Consider the following 26912-nt stretch of genomic DNA (forward strand, 5'->3'; position numbering starts at 1 on the left):
AGAAGTTGTATCCAGAGGCTATGATGATCTTATCAACAATATTAAAAGCCAGAGTTTTCTGAGTGACTATAATCAATCATATAAAAACACCTAATCTAATTATTGTCTTTACACTAAATTAAAACTAAATTTTCTAAGGTGATAAGAAACTGTAAATTTTTAAAGATTTTTGGGAATCTTGACTCAATAACCTTCCTCAGAAAATTCAATACCTAGTCATACTCACTTCTTAAGACTCAATATTATATATTTGCCTTTTGTTTTAAATTCATAAGTAATTATTTTAATGTTTATAAGAAATCTCTGAATACAATAATTGTCCAGTCACTTGGACTTAAATTAGAACAGTTTTATGCAGATTAATTCAATCCCTATTTTGCTTATTGATCAGTGTTCCTCTTTTTGTCTGAAATGTCAGAGAAACAAGGGTATTTCTAAGGTTATTTATGTACTTTCTATCACCACTCATTACAAGATTGGGTCTTGAAAGCAGAAAGGCAATAAAACAACCAAAAGCATGTAAAGAATAAAACATTAAATAAATGCATAAATTTTGCCTATAGCTCTTAAATTTAGCACTATAAACTGTTATTCTGAATACTAAATTTCAGTATTGTAACTTTAAAAAAATGATAAAAATTAATTTCTTTCCCCAGCTAAAGTATTTAAATAACAATTTTTCTTCTCAAAAACACCATAATAAATTATTTTTAAAATACTAATAAATTTTTCTCTCTTCTCTCTCTCTTTATATATATACATACACATATATATAACATATATATATATATATACATACATGTGTGTGTCTATTTTGAAAGATAATACTCAAGATAATATTCAAGAGAGAACACAAAGTTATTAAATTATAAAACTATGGTAATTTTCTCATATGGCCAGGATGAATTTGCAAATGTGCAGTCTGGATATTTCCAGGTGTCACATTTCATTATTATGATTCATTTATTTTTTAATCAGAAGGTAATCTCTTATATTTTCATTCTAACAGCACCTAGAGCAGGTAAAATTTACTAACCATTGATTTCCTGATTTTGTGTCTACTGGGCACAAGTTGGTTCTTAATATATCTCAGCTGATATATTAATAAATTGCTGGGAAGACAAGCTATCCAGGGTTTGTCCTATTATTTGAGATTCAAACATTCCTTTTTGGCCTGATTTCCCTGTTTCAACATAAGCTAGACCTGGTAGCAAGACTGATGAAAAAAGTTTTTTTCCAACCTACTTACTACTCTACTTCTTTGATTGCTGTAAAGAAGTAACTCTAAACCAAAGTTCAACACAACTTTGCCCTTTTTCATGACTCCAATTTCCACCCCTGTGCACTTGTGCCTCAGCATAACAAGTACATAGTTTTCATGCCTCTGAAGGAAAAAGATAAATAAATCAATCTTTGCTTTCTTAAAGCTTATGATATAAACAAAGAACAACATGAATAATGATTATATATTCTAATGAATGTTCTGTTACAGACATACATCCCTTGTAAAGAAAATGCAGAGAAAAGACACCCAGATCTATTTCAGAGAAAGGGACAAGAGTGAGAAATTGTGCCCAACTGGAACTTACCTTTTAAATGAGACCTGAAGAAGTAAAAAATATCCAAGTGGAGAAGAGAGAAAAATGCACACCAGTGAGAAAAACCAGGAAAGTGTGCCGTGAAAACTCTCCACTCTTCAAAAGACATTCTACATACTTTGCTGATCCTGTTAGTGTCAATGAGAGAAAACCAAGCATGGAAAGCACATTGGCAACGGGCATCCTAGCAGCTCTGTTTCCCACAGGTTCCTGTGTGAGGCATACACCTGTGAAAAGCTTCTCAGGTATAAAATATTTATATTTTCACATTCCAGGGTGAAATATGAATGATGAGAGCTGTTAGAAATAATATTGTGACCCAAGAGTGAGAAAATTAAGATATCAGGAAATGAGGCAATCCCAGAAAGGTAAATATCAGAGTCCCAGTAAAACACCATAAAAATATTTTTAAAATGCCATAAGGCTTAAAATACCTATAATGCAGTGTCTAACTCTCAAAAATATTAAAGAATACATGTTTTATAAAGAAATACTACAGCTGTGTTGTCCATTGGTCAAAATAGAAACCATATGGAAATGCTTTTGGCATAAGATTAAATTGAGAGCTAGTAAGACATTTTCAGAAAGCATTTAGAGTGAATGAATCCATTTTCAGAGTTGTTTTTCTCTTTATTGCTTTTACTTGTATGACTTTGAGTAGATTTAATGTTACAAAAACGATTCATTTGAACAATGATGAACTTAAATTTCCTGAAGTCTGGTAGCATTCTATTTCAACCTACACTTTTACTGGGGGCTCAATAAGGAGCCTGGTCTGATTCAAATTCTTGTGCAAACACATGTCATTCTCATAAATTTAGCCTGCAAGGGATAACCCTAAATTTATATATCCTTTTGTTTGTTCATTCATTTAAAATTGCCAAATTTTCATATCTGAAAGAGGAGTGCAGTAACTAAAGTCTAAGAAACAGTATTTTCATATTAATCTTAAAACTAGAAACATAGTTGATGCTGGCAGATACAATCTGTTTATTTATATGAGTCACAAAATCACACATTAGCACGTAATGCATGCTACTTTTAGTAGATATACTGGACCAATGAAATATTTTACAACAGACTGATAATTACATAGATAAGAAGTGAACTAAGACAGTCACTTGATTTGATATCTGTAAGGCTTATTTCTGCCTACATTTAAACCAACAAGCTAGAAATTATGATCTTGATCATTAAATTGTGAATACACTAAGTGTAATAGTAGCATGCCACAGAAAAAATCTATGGTCAAACAAAACCCTGGGACATTTGGAGTGTATATTAAGTGATAGTCCATCGTTCAACATAATTTTATTTAATGACAAAAATGAAGGAATAAGTATACTATTTATAAAATACGTAGGTTATTAGGATATTATCTTATATTTTGAATAAAAATAATTAACTTAAAGGTTATCTAAAAATTAATTAAAAGTTATTAGTCACAATAATAGTATAAAATACTTATCCTCCTAACACAAGACGATATTATTGGAAATAAATTCAAAAAATTCAAAATAGTATATCAAATAACAACAAAATAAAGTATGAGATATTTGTTATATATTCATTATGACAAAATCAACTTTTGAAAATTTCAAGTGGTAAGTTTAATAAGAATCAACAATGAATCACAATTATAAGATAAGTTAATGTATCATTGATACTGTGTCTGACCTACAAAAGGTCTAGCAAATAAATTGTTTTACATATACATTTATACACACTGTTAGTATAAGATATTATATATTTTATAATTATATATAGGTACATTCTATTATATAATCTTTAAGTATGTATAAAATATTAATAGTATATTAAATATTATTATATATTATTTGTGCATATATATAGCATATATGTATACTACTTTTATTTTTCTATATGCAACATACTACTCCAAAAATAATTTTCCATAGTTTACATTTATAAACAGAGCTATAAGTTTTTAGAAAATTAATAATTGTGGCAATCCAAACAAAGAATAAATTTAATAGACTAAATGGCACCATTAAAAACATATACACCTATATCATTTTTTTTGTGACAGAGACAGAGAGAGACAAATAAGGACAGATAGGCAGAAAGAGAGAGAGATGAGAAACATCAATTCTTCATTGCGGCACCTTAGTTGTTCATTGATTGCATTCTCATATGTGCTTTGACCAGAGTGGGGGGCTACAGCAGAGCGAGTGACCCCTTGCTCAAGCTAGCGACCTGGGGTTCAAGCCAGCAACACTGCACTCAAGCTGGATGAGCCCATGCTCAAGCTGGTGACCTCAGGGTTTCAAACCTGGGTCCTCTGCATCCCAGTCTGACATGCTATCTACTGCGCCACTGTTGGGTCAGACACTTATATCTTCTATACCTATTTAAACACACACATATATACACATATGTACCTATACATATTTGGGTGTGTATGTGTGCATGTGTATGTGTCTGTCTGTGTGTATTTTACTATAAACATGAAATATTTAGGTAAGGGTAGGTTAGTTAAATTATGGTGTGGAAGAATATGAAGAATATTTAAATTCCAAGAGGAAGAACATTAAAGCAGAAATATTTTAGTAAACTACCTCCATGATCATGATGATCAAAAGTTGAATGAACCTCTTTTAGGTTATAGAGAAGACATTCTTGAGGATGTTTATGAAAAACAAATATAAATGATTATTGCAGTTGTTTGAATATTCATGTTAGTAAAAACAAAGTACAGAACCAATAAAACTTGAAGCCCAAAGAACTCCAAATGATTATGTCAATACCTACATTTTGAAGGATATGTAAACCTGTGACTCAAGACTGAAAATTATCTTGTCTACACTCTAAATAAAAGAGGGTTTTTCTGACCTTCTTTGGAAGTCAAACTCCTAAATAATTATTAAAAATTCTATAAGTAAGTATTTTCAGTTTGGATCAATGTAAAAACTTGTTTTAAATGGAATAAAGACATTGTCTTACACTCTGCAATATGTATCTATAAACTCAAATTTGAGAAGCACTGCTGTGGGTCCTGAGGGTATATCAAATATTTCAAATGAAAATTTTTAATTTCAAGTAAATTAAAATTAAAGCAGTCATGTGGTCAATTTATCATAACTTTGTACATTTTTTGTAGTCATTAAATTATCCTTCAAGTAAAAAAAACATCTGGAATGTTTGTCAAACATAAGGAGAGAACAAAAATAAAGTCACAAGTGGAACTCGTATCAAAATTTTAAAAGTCTATATGACCTGAATTTATCTTTCCTTTAAAACATCATTTTGTTGAAGATGTTATTATAAAATTGTTGAATAATTTTATTCTTATTTTTAATTTTTTATTTATTGATTGATTTTAGAAAGAGAAGAAGGTAAAGAGAGAGAGAAGAAAACATTGATTTGTTTTCTATTTATTTATGCATTCATTGGTTGATTCTTGTCTGTGCTCTGAAGGAGAATATACCGCACAAGCTTGACATATCAGGAGGATGCTCTAACCAACTGGCCTACCTGTCTAAGGCAGATAACTTTAGAATTTGTAAAAGTGATATCACAGAACATATTTACTTCTAGCAATCACAATAATCACCAGTGAATTTTCAATTTGATGTTTATTTCAATTAATATAAAGTATAATCTTCTTAATTTAATAAGAGTGCAACAACTATTATAGGAAAGTGGATGTTTAAATAAATTAACAATTAGAATATGGTGACAAAATGGGACAAATAGATTATTTTTGTTAAAATAAAATTAAAGTAATAAAACTAATGGGTCATGTATTATAAAATAATTTATTTTTGGTTTAAATACTTTAACGATAGTTCATAATAATAGCTAGACAACACAAAAGATTCTAACATGAATGTTTGAATATTTTTCAATAGTGATTATAAAAAATTTTAAAGTTCAAATTAATTAAGTTTTAAGAATAAATATCTGAATAGATATGAGAACGGTAATAAAAAGTGAAAGAATGGAGATAAGAACAATAAGAGCAAAGTGCAAACTTAAAAACATGCACAAGAGTACATATGATTCTAGTCTAGAACTCAGAATTTATTTGGTTATATAAATGTAATTTTTTAAATATGCACATTTATCTATCTCCTGGGAGAATACTTAAAAAATTATCTATGATTGTTGGTAGTTGAACTGAGAATCTACTTTTTTTGTTTTTTAAGTGAGAAACAGGGAGGCAGAGACAGACTCCCTCACAGGCCCCTATCAGGATCCACCCAGCAAACCCCATGTGGTGTGATGCTCTGCCTATTTAGGGCCGTTGCTCTGCTGCTTGGTAACTGAGCTATTTTAGCCCCTGAGGGGAGGCCATTTAGCCATTCTCAGGGCTTAGGGCCAACTTGCTCCAACTGAGGCATTGCTGCAGAGATAGAAGAAGAAGAAGGAGAAGGGGAGGGAAGGGGTGGAGAAGCAGATGGTTGCTTCTCCTGTGTGCCCTGACCTGAAAACGAACCAGAGACTTCCATTCGCCAAGCTGATGTTCTAGCACTGAGCAAACAGGCCAGAGCCTGAGGATCTACTTTTTAAATTGTTTTTTATTTGTTTGTTTGTTTGGTTGTTGTTGTTACCACGTTAAAAGATAAGAAATTAAGTATAATCATCCTCCTGTAAAAAGGATTGCTGTACAGAACTATTATAAATCAAATTGTATTAATTATAAAAATTAGATTTTTTTGCCTAACACTGAATATTTTATAAAAATATTTTTAAATGTCCTATATAATAATTTTAAATTGTATTCTAAGTTACATATTTGGGTTAAATAGTTCCTTCAGGTGGTTTTAGATTGTGTTTTGGTAATATTTTTTTAAATGTATAAAAAAAATCTTTGATTTTTGATAATTGTAGTAATATTTTTAAAGTTTCAATAAGTAATTTTATAGTTTCAAAATCCCTTCAATCTAATGTCTTATGAAAATTGTTTCATTTTTCACAAGAAATATTATAATATAAAAATAAAAATATGTGGACATGTAAGGCTTTGGAAGAATACCAATGAAAAAATTGTAATCTCAAACCACATGAGTATATTTAGATTTGTAATCATATCTTTTATTTGACCCTATTAAATTAGCCTTTCAATATTTTGTAAAATTGTTTTAAAATTAGAATATAGCTATATTTTTCTTCTTGTTTTAGTTAATATAGCTTGGGAAGAATGACCATACATTTAAAAAGCCCCACAAATAAATGTGTATTTAAAATCAGCAAGTTATCATAATTTTCAGAGAGAAAATGTTTAAATCATGAAGCTTGACAAAATGAAAACTATCTAAATAGTTCTCTTTGTTCAAGAAACTTTCCTTTCCAGATCATTTCAACTTTCTGCTTATAACTGCAGTACTTGAAAAGGTCTCCACATTTTAACAATGTGATTATGTGCACCCTAAATGCATGATCTTAACTTGCATGAGAGACAACAAATTCCAGTGATCAACAGAGGATATGAGTTGTATTAACCACAGGGTTTCAGAGAGATGTATAACATATACGTAAGGAACAAGTTTTGGGAACTTTGCTCTTATTTTGTTTTCATGTGAATCTTGTTTCATTACTTCCTTATTTTCTTTCAACATTTTAGTAGCTGCATAGAATACAAACATTATGTCAAAATGTTACATTATATGCATTAATGTGTTAATTTTAGTAATTCTATAAGTGAAATGACCTTTCACATACACCATGTGTACAAATTTCCAAAGTATTTGAAATTACTTTTTGTATCCTAGACCACAGTTTAGAACTAACTCACTTGAAATTTCAGAAGAATGTGTAGATAGATATACAACCAGGAAAGTGGCAAGATAAGTTGTTTCTGAAGAATTCAAGATAAGTCTAGTCAAAACCATCTAAAGCACAGTAAACAGGAACAACAAAAAAATGTACCAGTAATATCACCAATGGTCAGAAGTTTGATCTTGTCACTCTTTGGAATAAAATGTTTAGGAATTAGTGAAGTAGCTTATATTGATAATGATTATGGAAGAAAAGTAGACAAAACATAAAATGAAAGTATTAATGAACTAATTATTAAGAGTTGTATACTTTCTATGTTTATATCTGTAAAAGGCCCATATAAATTCATTGTTGTTAATAACATAGTTTTATCCAGATTCTGATTACTTGAAAATGCCCTATTTGAACCATGCCTCTTATTTTGTGTTTTGCTGTTGGTGATAAAGTGAGGGATATAAACCTGAATATAAGGAACAAAAACACTAATTATAAGGATTATATGAAAAAGCAGAAGACCCATAATAGTCAATATAATATTGATAGATTAAAAATCTCAATGGACTAACATTACCTGACTTTAAGAATTACTATGAAGCTATAGTATTCAGAACTATTGGTTGTCATTGAACAAATAGACAAATAGATCAACAGAACAGATAAAGAGCTCAGAAACAGATCCATGTAAATATAGTCAAATACTGTTTAATAGAGAATAAAGGAAGTGCAACGAAGAAGAGGTAGTCTTTTCAACAAATGGTCAAATGATGTTGAAACTACTAGGCATCCACCTATAAAAAACAAACAAACAAAAAACCTACGCACAGATCTTACATGCTACATAAAAAACTAACTCAAAATAGAACACAAATATAAATTTAATATGCAAAATTATAAAACTCTTAAAAGATAATACAGATAACTTTGGGTTTGGTGATGACTTTTTAGATATAACACTAAGGGATGATCCATGAAAGAAATAATTGATAATCTGGACTTCACTAAAAATAATAATTCATCGTTTATAAAAGTCAAGACAATGAGAAGACAAGTCACAGGCTGGAAAAAAGGTATTTGCAAAAGATATATCTGGTAGAAAAAAACAGTTATCTAAAATATGCAAAACTCTTAAAACTTTAACAATAAGAAAACTAATAATCTGACTAAAAATGTGTCAAGACTATTAAATTTTAAAAAATCAGCCAAACACCTTAAAAAAATCTTACTAAAGATACAGATGGCCAATAATAACATTAAATGATGCTCCACATCATGTCATCAGAGAAAGGCGAACTAAAATAACTACAAAATATCACTGCAGACCTATTAGAATGGCCAGGATCTAGAATACTGGAAACACAAAAAACCGGTGAGAATGTAGAGCTACGAGAATTCACTTTCATTACTGGTGGGGATATAAAATGGTACACCCACTTTGGAAGACAGATTGGAAATTTCTTACAAAACTAAAATATACTTTTATCATAAGATCAAGCCATTGTACTCCTTGGCATTTATCCAAATGAGTTGAAAACTATGTATACCTCAAAACATGCACAGAGATGTTTATAGAAGCTTATACATAATTGCCAAAACCTGGAATGAACAGATGAATGAATTAAATAGAATATTATTCAACACTAAAAAGAAATGAGCTATCAACTTATGAAAAGACATGGAGGAATCTTTAAAGCATATTGTTTGTAAAAGAAGCCAAAATAAAAGGGTTACATACTGTATAATTCCAATTATATAACATTATAGGAAAGGCTAAACTATGGAGACAGTCAAAAAAGATCAGTGCTTGCCATGTATTAATGGGGAAGGAGGGATGAATAGGCTGAGCAGGGAGGAATTTTACAGCTGTTGAACTACTTTGTATGATACTGTAATGATGACTACATGTCATATACATCTGTCAAAGCCCAAGCCTACAGAACGTGCAAACTAGGAGTGAACTGTAGTGTAAACTGTGGACTTTGGGCGATAATAATGCATCAATGTAAACTCATCAATTATAACAAATGTATGATTCTGTGGAAGGTGTTGATAATGCGGGGATGCTATGCATGAGTTATGGGCACAGGATATATTAAAAATCTCTGTACATTTGTCTAGATTTTGCAGGGAACATAAAACTACTCCAAAAATAATCTATTAAAAAGTACTAATTCAGAGTAATGAATATGCCAATTAGTTTCCTATACTCAAGGAGTATTTCAAAACAATTGTTTTTGACTCTTAATAAGCTATGAATGGAGTGTATGTATTTGTATGCTCGTGTCAAAGCTTGTGACTGTGTAAGACTAGCTGGAGTAGTATCTTTGGTTTTCTCTGAATCAAAAGATACTCAACACTGACATCTCAAAAAGTAGAATGTATTCTTAGCACAATGCATTATAATGTTACTCTGTGTTGAGAACACATTATTTAAAAAAAAGAAAACATTTTTTCAAATTTTAATTAACAGAATCTTTGTAACTTAAAAAAAAGTTATCCTCCAAGTGCACATATTTTATATCATTTTGTTGAAACTATGTTGAAATTGTGCACAAAATAACACAATCCAAGAGACTATCTCCAGATGTAACAAGGAAATGGTAAGCCTTTGAGGAAAGTATCTCAATAACAAAACACTGCCCAGTCTCAATTACAGTATGTTAAGCAAACTATTTTTAACTCTGGGCTTTGGAAACCATATTTTAGGGCTTCTAGCCACTATATTCACTTGGTCCCTTCCCTTCCCTTGCCTTGCCTTGCCTTGCCTTGCCTTGCCTTGCCTTGCCTTGCCTTGCCTTGCCTTGCCTTCCCTTCCCTTCCCTTCCCTTCCCTTCTTTTCCCTTCCCTTCCCTTCCCTTCCCTTGCTTTGCCTTCCCTTCCCTTCCCTTCCCTTCCCTTCCCTTCCCTTCCCTTCCCTTCCCTTCCCTTCCCTTCCCTTCTCTTCCCTTCTTTTCCCTTCCCTTCCCTTCCCTTCCCTTCCCTTCCCTTGCCTTCCCTTGCCTTCCCTTCCCTTCCCTTTCCTTCCCTTCCCTTCCCTTCCCTTCCCTTCCCTTCCCTTCCCTTCCCTTCTTTTCCCTTCCCTTCCCTTCCCTTCCCTTCCCTTCCCTTCCCTTCCCTTCCCTTCCCTTCCCTTCCCTTCCCTTCCCTTCCCTTGCTTTTCCTTCCCTTCCCTTCCCTTCCCTTCCCTTCCCTTCCCTTCTCTTCCCTTCTTTTCCCTTCCCTTCCCTTCCCTTGCCTTGCCTTCCCTTCCCTTGCCTTGCCTTGCCTTCCCTTCCCTTCCCTTCCCTTCCCTTCCCTTCTCTTCCCTTCTTTTCCCTTCCCTTCCCTTCCCTTCCCTTGCCTTGCCTTCCCTTCCCTTGCCTTGCCTTGCCTTCCCTTCCCTTCCCTTCTTTTCCCTTCCCTTCCCTTCCCTTCCCTTCCCTTCCCTTGCCTTGCCTTCCCTTCCCTTCCCTTCCTTTCCCTTTCCTTTCTTTCCTCTTCAACTGATTTGCCCTACAGTTTTATCATTTTATGAGAAAATAAGTCAAAAAGCCTAATTATTCTTCATTCCGCTAGCACCTTTCCTTGGCAAGTCAGAGTCTACAATTAAAGATTTACTTTCCTAAGTTCACACAGCTAACTGTGTTTAATGCAGGATAAAATTGATTCTCTTTCCAGTCTGATCACAAGTAATTTTTCCAACTTTATATTACAATGCTCCACAATTGACTCCATTATTCCACAAGTTTACTGTGTGCTTAATAATTTCCTGCTTCAGTTTGCTTTACTGATATAATAGCATTTCTTTGTTTGGTTGTCTCTTTTTCTCTCCCAACAACTGTTATTCTATTGTTAATGTCAGTTCAAATATTAGACTTGTAAGTCTTCTTTGTTAAACAGAGGGACAAATTCTATGCTCTTGACATCCTACCTGCTTACCATTTGTTTATGACTCAGCTAGTAGTGCCTGCCTCTTTCTACCAGAACGTCTATGCATCCCTCCAAAGCAATAAATGATCAGATCTTTTTTGTTTTTGTATCTACAGCATCTGTTGTTTTCTTACCCCAAATTCACCAACTTTACTGTGAATTCCTATTACTCTTTAGGATAGAAAAATATAAAAATAATTTGTTCATTAGCAGACATATATAAGTGCCAAGTTCAAAGATTTGCTATTCAAGAAAAAGAATGAGCTAAAATATTATAACACATAAACAAAATTCAAGTTGGTGAATAGAGTAGCCATTATAAAATAATGGAAACATACAACCGTTGAGAGATTTTATCGAGGCTCCTTCCTGTCCAGAGAAAATGTTTAGTTATGTGTTCCATTGTGCAAAGGACAGACTGGTCTTTTCCAGACACTTACCCTCTGACAGCATGAATAAGTCTCAGTGATGGATAGGCAGTTTGCACTTTCAGTTTATTCTTAAGGATTAATGCATTAACCCACTCCACGTGCTTCTCTCCTCCTTTGACCATGAAAGCAGGGATCCAAAGGACACTGTCATTCAGCATGGAAAGTCTATGCACAAATTTTTCTCTGTCACTCTCATTCCGAAAGCCTCCAAATGCTCTTTGTACAACTGATGGATTCATAGTAATAAAATCTGATTTAGTTCCCACATCTGCAGCAAACTCCACCACAGGAGCTAGGTTACACCTGAAGAGGAAAAAAATTAATGGACAAATGAAAAATAAATATGAAGCATTTACTCTTAAAATAGTGTGCATGAAAAAAATAAGAAATGCATAGTTATTTTAACTACAGTGAGAAAAAATAATCTAGTAAAATTAACATTTTCAATAAATCACCATGCATCAGGTATAACATCATCAATAAAGATGTGCACTCCTAGTGTAAGGTTCAAGTTATCATTTATATTAAATCAACCTGTTGTCTAAGAATATCTTTTGCTATTATTTTTATAATACCATAAGATATGAATTTTTAACAAATGAATTAATGATGGTAAATATGGCTGATGTCTTGCAGTAGGGAATCTAAACCACATGCTGTTCTATAAGGAAGTAAAACACATTAGACTGAGATCCCAATTTTCACCACTTTTCAAGCTTAAGTTATTTTAATAACTTTATAAACATAAGTAAGTGACAATGGGATTTTTGTGTGTGTGTGTTCTGAGGTTAAGGAAAAGCTATAATTTCTAGTAGCATTTTCCACAGACATATTTATAATTGCCTACTAGAGGCCTAACTGGGAAATAAAAGTAGGAAAAATGGCGTTATCACTTTTAATATGCCTTTTTGAGACGTTCAATAATGCAGAAAAGTCCTCACAATAGGGTCAAACAAATATATATCTGTTCCTTTGAGGACATTTTCAACATGCTTGTTTTCCCTGGTAACACGCCATGTGCCCTCTGAGGAGGAGGACACAGCTGACTGTCCTGTTCTCACAAGTGAAGTTCTAGGACCTTGCAAAATGCTTGGCCCTGATGTTGTTCTTGTAAAGTGATTTCATTCTTGAACTACAAGAAAGCTTTGGAAAACACCTTGAATTTTTTTTTCAACCAATTTGTGATGCTTTTTTTTATTCTGTCACATAAATTTTTGGATACTAAAAAAAATATTCTCTTATTTTAAAAATATTTTAGCTTAAAAATATTTTAGCTTGCTAAAATAACCAAATTTAATTGATTGGTGAAACATTAGATTTTTAGCAAACAAGTGTTGGCTAATTCAGAAAAATATTATTTGAATCTATTAGGTCTACACCTTCATTAAGACACACACACAGGGGTACACACATAGAATTTCTTCTTCTTTGCATTTTGTTTCCTTATATCATCCTTTCAGGGGAAAGGAGAATACACTCATTTCCTCTCCCTGAAGTTTACAGATTTTACTGCATTATGAAAGTTTCTCACATTTCTATTCTTTGTGCATTTGCCATATTAATTAAATTCTCAAGCAAGATAAATTTAATTAAAAAGTAAAGGGTGTGCTCTGCTATGAAAATATCCTTACTTATCTCTTTTAATTAATATACATTATTACTTTTTAGATTGCTGAAAACGTTTAGCTACCACAACAAATATCTTTCTTCTCACACAATTAAGCAAAGTCTATCTTATCCAGAATGAGTACTGAGAGAAAAACAAAAATTAACACATCATATTATTTAAAAATGATATTTTCAAATGATACAAATTTAATTACAGCCACTATTCTGTATGAGATAGTATTTTTTGTCTCTACCATCAGTATACTATTTGATATTAAATATTATTCATTCCCACCACAGTCAGAAAATTATGAATGGAATTGCTCTGGAAAAGAGCTACATGAGAGGAGAAGCCAAAGGAAACATCACATGGTGTAACTCAGGGAAGACTGAGAACATGATAATTTTTGAAGTCCCAAGATGCACTCCACACCAGGTTTAAAAATAGTCTAAAATTCTAACCAATCAGATTATAAGATGAATTTGGATACTGTAAGGGAAATGCATTCCGAATAATTCTATTACAGACACTTGTACCTTCTTAGGTAAAAAATAGACAAAACTTGTTAATATTACAATTAACATGTTTGTGTCAAGAGAGATGGCTTTAGATACATCTCTGTGCTATAAGAATTCCTCAGCAATTTTTTTCACAGGACTTTCATTATAGAAAAACAATAGTTGGTCCTGGCTGGATGCTCAATGGTTAGAGTGTTGGCCTGGCGTATGGACATCCCAAGTTTGATTCAGGGTCAAGGCATGCAAGAGAAGCAACCATCAGCTTCTCTTTTCCTCTATCTCACTCTTCTCTCCCTCTTCTCCTTCCATAGCCAGTGGCTTAGTTGGTTTGAGCATCAGCCTCAGGCACTGAGGATGGCTCTGTTGACTTAAGCATTGGCCCCAGACAGGGATTGCCGATGGATCCTAGTCTGGGTACTTGCAGGAATCTGTCTCTCTATATCTCCTCTTCTCATTAAGAAAGAAAAAAAATTGCTATCTTTTATTTTCTCTAAACTTGTAAAAATAATCTAAACCAACCCAGTTTAAGAGAAGACAAATAACATTCTACTGAATTATTTTTTCAGGAAATGAATCACTTAATTACTTTATGCTTTTCATTACTTTTTCTTATCACATATTTAAAAGTTACTTCACCTCCATTGAACATCTATTCTTTGCTAATATCTATTCTTTTAGGAATGAATCAGCATGTTTCTGAAACATGATTTTCTGGCTATGTGTCATTTCAGAGCTAAAAGACATTCATCAATAAAGCTGGGTATTGAAAAGCAGGTACTTTCCACGTTGGAAGCAAAATGAAATTAACAGAAGAGGAACATTTCTGGAAAACAGGGTTGATCTAAGAGACAAAACAACCTATTTGATGCAATCAAACCATGCTAAATGACTGTGGTGCTGAAGGGAACCAGAAGAACAAGAAGTAAATAAGCCACATGAGCTTTATTGTAAAATTTCTATGACCTATGCATAGCCCAACAGGGCTTTGTGAGGAAGGAAATAGTGGTACTGAAAATAGCATGACAGAAGGACATATAGTAAAATATAATCTGCACTGGCTCCAGGAGTCCGGCTGGTTCATTTTTCTTGGAGTGACTATGTTTAAATTTTCATTGGAAGAAAAGATTAAAGTCATGCCCACTTGTGGTCAAAAAATTAACTACTCTGTGGTTGAGTCAGATATTTAGTCATATATACATAATTAGCTGAATGCCACAAAATCAGGGTAAGCATTAAGTAAGCCAAAATAACCTACAAGTTGTGTTGCACTCCAGCAATTCAACAGACTTGTGACGCTCATAGTGTCACTAGTAATAATACTGCTGACTGAGCAAGACTATTAATAGATTTCCAATCACACGTTCTTAATCTCCCGTTCTTTAAATCTTCTTAGGGATTATGATATTCAAAAGTAGCCAGAACATGTAGTAGGCATTTATAAAGTAACAGTATTTTAGGTGTTATTTTTAATCTCATAAAGTTGAAGTATGGGCAATATTTAAGTGATGAATTTTGTGAGTCAAAACTACTGAGTGCATAAAAATATTAAATATATGTAAACTCTATTTCTTAAGCCAAATTAGTTTTTTGGCATATTAAAAAACTGAAGACCAATACGCAGAACTGGTTTGTTGGCCAAACTTTGTGTTTTCTCTAACCTACCCAATTTTCAACTTATTTGTGCTTATTTTCCATCATTGCTGAAAAACCTGAAGAATTGTAGCTAGACCTCTGAACTGTCTTTTGTGATCTCACACTGGGTGTGATTGCCTTTTAACATTCTTTTTATGCAGAATTGTAGGTATTTTCATTTATTTCAAGGTTATATAATCTTTAAAAAATTTGCTTTAATATTGTTATTTAATTTTTTAAGGAAACAGTCATTTCATATATGACATCTCAAGATCACAGAACTTTCTAGGAAGACATAGTTCTTAAATTTGTCAATATTTTCTACATTTCCCATCAGTTATAGCTCAATAGGTTAAGCATTTAAAAGGTCTTTCTTTCAATAGTTCAATAGTTCTCCTGAGAGTTCATTGTGTACCATGTGCTCAGAACTCTTTTTCCAGCTATATTATTATTTGATAGTAATTTTTTACACTGATATAATCTGGCTAAAATATAATCTTAATAGTTATCACTAGTAATATCAATAAGATAATACTCATTCACTTAGCCACGACATTCTTCATCTCAGGGTATATCTTATACATTTGTACTAATTGTAGGGTTAGTCATCTACAATACTGAAGTAAAATGTATTGTGATATAGGGGATTCCTAATTACTTCTTTATACATATAACATAGATTAAATGAGAAAAAAACAATATTGAGTGGATTATTGGCTAAACTATTCTTTATCTCTATTATTTAATGTTAGAGAAGTTCCAAACACATGACTATCATCTTTTTTCTCCTTTGGCCAATCCCTGTGCGTGTTTCTCTGTACTGGCACTGAAATCCCTTACCCAAACCATTTTTACCAACAGAACCACATTTGTCAATCAACCATGAAAAGGGAGCTAGCCTCCTCTTTTCTGCCCCCAAAGAAAGCTTATGATTCCTATCTCTTCTCATTTGCTTTTGAGCTTGAAGAGCCAAGAGAACAAATTTCCTCTGACATGTGGGTGTTTTAGGTTTTGTGGTCACCCTCTCAGACCTGCTAGGGGAAGTTAAAACATGCAATCTATCAATCTCTCTGACTTTCTTGAGGTAGAGGTAGTAGGTCCCAAATAGACATAAAACCAATAATATTTGCACTAATTTCAGGTAAGGAGTAGTATTATCTACACTTTAAAGTTGAGGAACTAAGGTCAAAGTGGATAAGAAACAAGGTCAAGGACATAATGCATAGCTCTTTTAGAATGACTCCAGGACAGACATTTTAAATGATGTTATTCACACACGTAATGTCTTTCAGTGTCACAGGAAATGTCTCTATGTTCCTCCTGCACCCCAACTTCCTGTAGAAGACAGAGTACTTTACCATTTAGTCTCAGGTTATCGTTCAAACTCCCAGGACTTAAGCATATTATATAAAGCCACTCAGCCATAATACTCCACAAATCCTGAGCAGTTATTAAATGAAGGACTTTAAGTATATTAAATATGAAAATAATACTCATACCTCAGATCTCTTGAGGCAAAAGATTTTGAAAATGCTGGTGAATGGATTAACTCTAATTAAGGTGACCTTTTGAAATATGAAGCACAGAATTGAGAGTTGACTTATATGCGGTATACCATTCTTTAGTAAACAAATATAAGAAACAGAGATAAAAATTTGCGTTTTTAGTATGGTAGATAAACACAAAAATATACACATCACATTTTAGGCTTGCTGTTAAAATAAAAAGGAAATCCTAAACTTAATAGAAATAAATACTAATGACATATATCATGAAAAAAACTGAATAAACAGAAGAGGAAATTTCTCACAAATCCAGATTTGTTTACATTACTAGCAAAGTTGGGAAGAACAGTGTCATATTATTTCTAGGTAAATCACAGAATGAAAAAAAAAATCAAACTCAGTCTAAAAGACAAACATTTGAACGCTGAGAAATATGTTAGACTGTGTCATTCCCACAATTCAAAACCAAATTGTAGTCATTGGGCAAATCTGTTACAAATAAACAGATATTTATTTAATAACTTAGTTTCTGGGAGGTCTGAAGGAGAAGGTATGTTAAGAAATGGATATATTATGCCTAATCAAATAAAATATTAAATATGTATCTAAAAATTCCAATTTTAGCTTACACTTGAAGGAATAAAAGGTATTCAGCTTAGTTTCTGCCCTCAGCCATCTTTTAAATAGTAGCTGTATGGGCATTGGTGTTAACATTCTACTCTATATGACCTCAAGCAAGTTAAGTAACATCTCTAAGACCTAACTTTTCCTATAATTGAGCCTATTACCCTGGCCAGTTGGCTCAGTGATAGAGTGTCGACCTGATGTGTGGAAGTCCCAGCTTCAATTCTCAGTCAGGACACACAGAAGTGCCCATTTGTTTCTCCACTTCTCCCCTTTCTGTCTCTCTCTCTCTCCGCCTCCCGCAGCCATGGTTCATTCAAGCAAGTTGGCCCTGGTTGCTGAGGATTGCATTGTGGCCTCACCTCAGGCACTAAAATAGCTTGGTTGCTGAGCAATGAAGCAAAGGACTCAGATGTGCAGAGAGCATCTCCCCATAGAGGCTTGCTGGGTGCATCTCGGTTAGGGCACACGCTGAAGTCTGTTTCTCTGTCTTTCTGCCTCTCACTTAATAATAAAAAATAAAAACAATAATTAAGCTTATTAACACTAATTGGAACGCTATTGGAAAAAATGGAAAGTATCTAAATATCTCACAGAATTGTTTGCTTACAGTTAGTAATAAATATCAGCTTATGTTCATCATTTTTACATGTCCTTTCCTCTTATAATGCACTGTAAGAGTCAAAAGAAATATATGCAGGCGACTTAAAGAGCCTATCAAATAGGAAGAACTTACTGAGCAAGAGGGTAAAAAAAAAAGATTTATTATAGACCATTTAATAACCATTTTTTATGGAATTTAGATACTCTGAAACTGGGGCTAGAATGGTTGATTGAAAACATCTTGAATATTAGACAGAACATATCTGACACATAGGCAATGTGAAAATTTTAGAAACTCATAGACTTGGCCAAATGTTTCATGACAAAAGTATGAGAAAAAATAAGGCTCTATGGTTAGAATTTAGAAATAAATTACATATAAGGTAGTGAAGGTCTCATTATATAATCCAGAAGAATAACAACTAGGTTTTATTGAGCACATATTGTGTGCCAGAAACTGTTATATTTTCTTTGCATGTAATATTATATGCAATTATCCTAACAAAGTATAAAATAATGATAGAATACTAAAACTATCTTAAATATAAGAGAGTACTGAAGGGTTCCTAGTAATGTAAATGAATTTAAATGTGATAAAAACTACACTCATCTCAACTGATATAAAGAAATGGATTAATAATAAAGCCAAAAAGCACAGAATTATTCCAATAATTAAACTAAAGATAAAAATTTGAATGCATAGGGCTCTACCTTAGCCTCTATGATTAACTCTAAGATATAAAACCATAAGAGTTGGAGAAGTTGGGAAAGGTGGTTATGGTCAGTTTTCCACTGTGAGTCATTATTTTATTATTTTATTTTATTTTATTTATTTATTTTACAGAGACAGAGAGTCAGAGAGAGGGATAGATAGGAACAGACAGACAGGAATGGAGAGAGAAGAGAAGCATCAATCATCAGTTTTTCGTTGTGACACCTTAGTTGTTCATTGATTGCTTTCTCATTTGTGCCCTGACCATGGGCCTTCAGCAGACCGAGTAACCCCTTGCTAGAGCCAGCAACATTGGGTCCCAGCTGGTGAACTTTGCTCGAAGCAGATGAACCCGCGCTCAAGCTGGCGACCTTGGGGTCTCGAACCTGGGCCCTCCGCATTCTAGTCCGACGCTCTATTCACTGTGCCACTGTCTGGTCAGGCATGAGCCATCATTTTAAATCAAGCTCAAACTTGGCATTTATTATCCATCTCTTTGGAGCCCACTTTATTTTGAGTGGTATGACTACTTATAAGTAATCGCCTATTTTTCAAGAAATAAAAAATACAGAGGGTGTAAAAGAAATAATAAGAGAAGTAAAGAAAAAATAAGACATTAGAAGGTTAAAGATTTGCAAATATATTTATCTCAATTAAAAATAAAGTCTACTGGCCCGGGCACTGGGGATGGCTCCTTGGCCTCTGCCCCAGGCGCTAGAGTGGCGCCGGAAGGGGCAGAGCATAGCCCCTGGTGGGCGTGCCGGGTGGATCCCGGTCGGGCGCATGCAGGAGTCTGTGTGACTGTCTCTCCCCGTTTCCAGCTTCAGAAAAATACAAAAAAATAAAAATAAATAAATAAAGTCTACTGCCTGACCAAGCAGTGGTGCAGTGAATAGAGCATTATACTGGGATGTGGAGGACCCAGATTCGAAACCCAGAGGTCCCCAGCTTGAGTACAGGCTCATCCAGCTTGAGTGCAGGGTCTCTGGCTGAGTGTGGGATCATAGACATGAACCCATGGTCGCTGGCTTGAGCCCAAAGGTTGCTGACTTGAACCAAAGGTTGCTAGTTTGAGCAAGGGGTCACTCACTCTGCTGTAACTCCCCAGTCAAGGCACATATGAGAAAGCAATCAATGAACAACTAACATGCCGCAACAAAGAATTGATGCTTCTCATCTCTCTCCTTTCCTGTCTGTCTGTCCATCCCTGTCTGTCCCTCTCTCTGACTCTTTGTTTCTGTTAAACAAATTAAATAAATAAATAAATAAATATATAAATAAATAAAGTCTACTGTTTCTGGCTGTGCACCAATTGGTTGCTTTTCATATGTGCCCTGACTGGGGATTGAAAATACAACCAAAGGTAGTGGGAAAAGCCAGGATGATGCTATATACATTGAGCCAGCTGGCCAGGGTGGGCTAAGCAATTTTTAAATAAAGAGCTTTAACTGATGTTCTCTATCTGGAGCTTGACAATATATTATATTTTTTAAAGAGTTGAAGCTTTGTTTGCCTGGCTTAGTGAGAATCTGCCCAGCATGTGGATGTCCCATGTTTGATTTCTGGTCAGGGAACAGAGTAGAAGCGCCCATCTGCTTTTCCACCGCTCCTCCTCTCACTTCTCTCTCTCCCTCTCTCTCTCTCTCTCTCTCCCTCTCTCCTCTTCTGCTCCTTCAGCCATAGCTTGATTGGAGCAAGTTGGCCCCAGAAGCCGAACATGGCCCCATGGCCTCTGCCTCAAGCACTAAAAAATAGCTCCTTTGCAAAGGCTGCAGAAGGGCAGAGCATTGCCTCCTAGTGGGCTTGCTGGGCGCATCCCAATTGAGACGCAGACAGGAATCTGTCTCTTTGCCTCCCTTCCTCTCACTAAAAATAAAAATTTTTTTTTAAAAAAGTTGATAAACTTCATGAGCATTGTGGAAAACTTATTGTTATTCTACATGAATTTTTAAAGCAATTTAAATATGACCTATTTATTTCACCTTTTATTATAATTAAGAACTTGAATGTGATTATTTTATTTTTCACAAAAATGAATTATGAATTATTATAACTGTCATGTTCCTTGAAATTGCATATAGAATGAATACTAAACATATTCTCTTAATCTTTTATTTATAATAAAAATAGGATTATTTTAATTTTTCTGAAGGGAAATTTCTAACAGTTGTTGAAAAATGTCTTGCTCATTGTTTTGGTGAAAATTCATGATTGGGATAGGAAACCAAATAAGAATTCTTAGAATGCATTTTTTAGGCTCTCTTGTCATAATCAAGGCACTGGAAAACTCCATTTAACAGTAGTTTCTGAGTAGTTTCTCTGTTTTACAGAAACTGATTCATTATGGGTTTATGTTCTTTTTTTGTGTGTGACCAAGACAGAGAGAGAGACAGATAGAGACAGACAGACAGGAAGAAAGAGAGATGAGAAACATCAATTCTTCATTGTGGCTCCTTAGTCTCCTTAATTGTTCATTGATTGCTTTCTCCTATGTGCCTTGACTGGGGCTGCAACAGAGTGAGTGACCCTTTGTTCAAGCCAGTGACCTTGGGCTCAAGCCAGCAAACCCGTGCTCTAGTTGGTGAACCCATGCTCAAGCTGGATGAGCCCAAGCTCAAGCCAGAGACCTCAGGATTTCGAACATGGTTCCTCCACATCCCAGCCCAATGCTCTATCCACTGTGCCACTGCCTGGTCAGGCAGCATGAGTTCATGTTCTTAAAAAGTATAAAGTAAATTAAAAAGAAGAAAACAGAATTCTTGAAATATTATGGCCGATACTTTAATCATCCATGCCAGAAAACCAAGGAAGAGAAACCATAATTTTTTCTGTTTGTACTTTATAGTGTTAATAAACTATGTACAACAGGATCATTCTAGTGTCTGCATGAAACATATCTTAGTTTTCTAACTTTTAAGTGATTACGCATCAATCTTATCTCAGTACCATTGCCTTCATATTTAATTTTCTTGTTTGTCAAATTATAAATATATTTTTCTCTTCACCTTTTTTATTTTTTATTAAATTTACTTGTGTGACATTGGTCAACAAAATTATACAGGTTCAGAGTCACAATTCCACAGCACATTATCTGTACACTGCATTATATGTTCATTACCCACCGCCCCATTTAAAGTTGAGAAACTTAGTACATGATTTATTCAACACTTGGTCCTAGAAAGAAAGTTGGTATAATGCCCAGGAGATTTAGGCATTCTGATGCCAATCAAGCATTCAGAAAAGTATCATATCATGTGTAGTGAATAAAAATGAATGTTTTATTTTCTAATATCATAAGGGAGGCCAAGGCAACTTCACATTAATTACATTATATTTATTCTAAGTAGATTTTTCTCATGCTGTTTTAGTAAAAAGTCACATTTTTGAGTTGGCTGAAAGCTCTTGATCTCTATAATTACTTTATCTTTCCATATTGGATTTATTACAAAGCTCTAAAAATTTCTCTCAGAAAATTTCTCCTTAGTGTATTTTCTATTTCTATTGGTATTTTCTCAGCTTATGCACCACTATGCTTTTCTGAACTATAATTACAATAATTTCCTAATTATTTTTTAAACTATTAGCTAGACTTATTGGTGACCTATAATTAAATTTGGGGTCATCAAGCAGAAATTTTTAACAAACAGTAAAGATTAAATGAATTATAATAGAAAATGCCAGGTTTTCCTGCACATAATTTTCCTACTCACAATCTTATGATACATTTTTGTTAAACAATATTAGAAAAGATATTGCTCTAACCAGTGCTTTAACACAAGGACTCCAACATTATCATTCTCTGTTTCAAGGATAGTATTACCTAATTAAAATCCACATTTGATCATGTTGCTATCCTAACCAAAAATCTTTAGTAATATCAGTCCACGGCTTCATACTTTGTCCCTACCTTACTTTCCAGAATTTTCTCTCTACACATTCATTGCCTACTTTAAGTATAAATGTCATCGGACTACTCCACGTACTTTTTTGTGTCCCTTTACTTATGATGATATATTTGCCTGAAAAGACAACCCTTTCTAAGACACTCTAGCTTCTAATCTGAAAAAAATCATAGCTGTTATTAAAACTCAGAGGTTATTATTTATTGTAATGATTTCTGTGGCAGAACTCAATGCTTCCATTGCAGTGTTCTAAAATATTTACTTATATCTTTATTCTACCATGTATTAAATTCTGTCATATTTAGTTGCTTGTAGAGAGTTTATATCTTCAATAAAGTTTGTAGAACCAACAATAATAATAACGTTACTCTGTGTATTCTCTGTATGTGAAATGAGAACCATTTAAAATGGTATCTAATCTCTCAGTTTTCCAGGAGCACCACTGGTGCTCTAAACCAGACCCTGAACATGTACAGGCCCTCGGAGCAGAGATTAACTCTGAAATATGGGCAATTTTGCTTATATATATGTATCGCTTTTTAAAGGGGGCAGACTCTCCTGGGCCAGTGATGATAAATGCCAAACAACAGCAACAACAAAAAATTGACCACCTATATTGGACCCCCCAGGCTATCAGTTTGGGAGCTCTGCACTAAATCTTCTGAGTCCCTATACAATAATTTCAACCTTTATTTTTCAGTATTAATTCTGTTAAACATGTTAAAGATGTCCCATTAGAAAGTTGACATACTGTTTTGGGAGGTGAGCTAAAGAAAACAAATGGTAAACTGAAAACTGCATTTTAACTAGAGTTGTTACAAGGTTTAACTCTCAGAAACTGTGCTAAAATAGATGAAAAACTGTTTTTAAAAATCATCATTTCAAGTTTTAGTTATCTAAACTTAAACAATAAATATGATCTATATCACCGATAAACCTATTTTAGGTTACTAGTGTTTTATGTAAGCAGAATTATCATTCAAAATAAATTAGGAAACCAAAGAAGTTCTAAAGTCTGATTAAATAAAAAAAAACACCCTGATTTTTCAAAAACACTTGAGTCAAAATTTACCCATAAGAAAAGTTGGTAGAAAACAATGGTAAGAGAAAAAAATACTATGGTATTTAGCATTCTTCCAATTGTTGGTATCTCTCCCACCTTTACTTTATTAAAACATAAGAGTTTCAGTTTGTGCTTTGTTGAAATGAAATTCCCAGTTCTAGCTGAATCCAGATAGTCTTCTGCTTTATGTTGAACATCACATCAAATATTGAAATATGCTTTAAAGTCTATTGTAAATTATAATTTTCCAATATAAACCGATGTCACCCCATTAAATTTAACTTCTGAATAAAAAATAACTTAGATAATTAAAAATTATATCTTAAACATCTATAATATAAAAAGCACAAAATTAAGTTTCTCAAACATTAATAGTTTTCTTAAATTAAACACAGAAAATCATGTCTGGAGAATTTGAAAAATTAACATGAAAGGAAAGGCATGCTAAGAATGGGGTAGGATTATTATTAATGATCTCAGTCATCAAAGTTAACGTGCAGGAAAAGCACACCCATACAATCTTCTGATGAGATGATGTATGCTAAGCATAAGGGTAAGGTTGTCCATGACATTATGACATTTCTCAAAAGAAAAGTATTCTTCCTGTTCCAAATGGAACTACCTTAAAACTTAGATTTATTCATTTTATAATTAATTTGTTTCCCTGGTTGTAATACTTTGTTTCTAGCTTTATATTACTGTTATAGTATTATTTTGTTATTTTTCTCTAAGTGTTTGTCTCTTCCATCAGACTTAAAACACATAATTTATCTTTATATCCCTAATACTTTTTGATGTCCTTTAGAACTTGGAATCTAGTGGCTGCTTAATGATTGTTGAATAAAGAAATACCTCTTGGCCTTGCCAGTGGTTCAGTGGATTGAGCATCTGCCTGGCATACGGATGTCCCAGGTTTGATTCCCAAGTGACCATTTGCCTTTTCCTCCCTCCAACACCCCCTTCTCTCCTTCTTCCCCTTTTGCAGCCAGTGGCTGGATTGGTTTAAGTGTGGCCCTGGGCACTGAGAATGGCTCCATTGGAGCACATCAGCCTCAGGTGCTAAAAATAGCTTGGTACGAGAGTAGCGGTACTCAACCTGTGGGTTGCAACCCGGCGGGGGTCGGGTCGAACGACCAAAACACAGGGGTTGCCTAAAGCCATCGGAAATACATATTTTATTTAAAAGTGTACTCAAGTATGCACCCAAGACAGGGTTGCCAGCTGGATCTCAATCAGGGTCATGCAGGAGTCTGCCTCACTATCTACCCTCCTCTCATCTAAAAAAAAAAAGAAATACCTGTTGAATAATTTGACAACAGGTTAATGAGATTACTGCTTCCTTTTTTTAAATTTTAAATAAATAGTTTTTTTTCTTTAGTTTTGTAATCATATTTAAGAGCCACACATTTAATACCAAGGGTCAAAGCAAATACTTAAAAAATAATAATGGGATTCTGATTTTGAACATTTTTCCTAAACAACTTATGAATCACAGCAGAAAAATCAGTCCCAGTTCTTTACTGGATCACTAAGTTTCTATTCAAGACTGTATTGCCCAGTCCAATTATTTATATGATTCACTAACCATGATAAGAGCTGGTAGTTACTACCTACCTTATTTCAGATACTACATAAACCTAAGTTATTTGAACCTAAAAAGCAGCCATATAATTATCAGTAATCATATTTTACAAATAAGAAGGAAAAAAGCTCTAGTTTACAAATCTTCAAAACTGGGAGTTGAACCTAACTTTGAATCTGAAGACTTAAAAATCCAAAATTTATTGCACAATCCTACAGATTCAAATTATTTTGATTATCCAAAACACATTTGTTTTCTCTCTTTCACTCTCCGCCCCCTCACATACTCACCACGCAAAGAAGACACTTGATACTGAGAGAATACTCAAAACTGCAGTCCATAAAACTCTATATGTTGATTTCTTATGTTAAAAAATCATATTTAATGCTTAAGTATCATTCAGGTAGTGTTGCAGTTGAAATTGAATCTTATGAAACCAACTCTCCTAACTCCTAGTGCATCACCCTACCCATCTATATTCATTTTAACATAATTTTTAAAATTAAAGTTATTTTCATTCTCAATTTAAAAACATTGTGTTCATTGCATGAGGAAACACACACACACACAAACATCAGTATTAAAAGCAGAAGTTAAGCTAGTTTCAAATACAAAGCATTTGTAAATTTCCCTCTAAAGGACAATCACTGTTAACATTTTTTACAATATTGACTTCTATTGTTCTAAAACAATATCCAATAATGTTATAAGTCAAATTATATACTGTGAAGATTGTTTTTTGTGGTTCCAAGAATTCCTGCGGTTTCCAGTGAAGTATGTATGAGAAGTGGAAGATTTTATCTTTCAGAAAAATGTCAGAGTACCTTTCCCAAAACTACGAAATGATGTTGATGTAAAATAACTTCTCTATCTTTGTAATGATAGTTGTATTAACCGGTTTTTCTTCTTCTTCTTTTTTTTAAAACATATTTTGTACCTACCATGACTTTCTAAGTCCCTGACCAAATCACATTTTCAATAATCTCTATGAATTATTGAAAATTATCCTTGTTTTTCTTTAGCTAAGAAGTCATAATCTCTTGATTTTAAGTCTTACCGTTTGCTTGCATACATCAAAAGAAAATACAATACCTCTGGATCAAAGGAAAAAACAGCCAGATCAGAGGATACAGTATTAAGTGGAAAATGTTATTTCCACAAGTTGACTGATGAGGAGGAAATTTATTTTAAACATGGCAATCAGAAGAAAAAAAATCCAAACAACAATACAAGTTGAGCGGATCTATTCCAAAGGTATCTGTTAAATCATACAAAAATAGAGTCATGGAGTTTTCGATACAGAAAAGAATTATACAAGTTCTTCTAGTTCAACTGCCTCGTGTGGCATTATCGGGAAATTGAAACCCAAAGTTATTTACATTACTTGTTCAAAATCACACACCTATATTTTTAGCAGTAATGCCAGCAAGGGGACCTAGGTTTCTGAACTTTCAAATAGTATCATTTCAATTATACTTCATGAAA

At 33.4% G+C, this 26912-nt stretch overlaps 1 protein-coding gene across 1 annotated transcript in view; it reads right to left on the minus strand.

The window, feature by feature from the left end:
• Positions 1 to 26912, minus strand: part of ST8SIA4 (ST8 alpha-N-acetyl-neuraminide alpha-2,8-sialyltransferase 4) — a 97708-nt gene that overhangs the window by 39544 nt on the left and 31252 nt on the right. Inside the window, exon 4 of the mRNA XM_066273903.1 lies at positions 11687 to 11980. Within this exon, the coding sequence (XP_066130000.1) occupies positions 11687 to 11980 (294 nt within the window). The remainder of the gene's footprint in view (positions 1 to 11686; positions 11981 to 26912) is intronic.

Source organism: Saccopteryx bilineata, chromosome 4, assembly GCF_036850765.1.
Source record: "Saccopteryx bilineata isolate mSacBil1 chromosome 4, mSacBil1_pri_phased_curated, whole genome shotgun sequence".
Lineage (NCBI taxonomy): Eukaryota > Metazoa > Chordata > Mammalia > Chiroptera > Emballonuridae > Saccopteryx > Saccopteryx bilineata.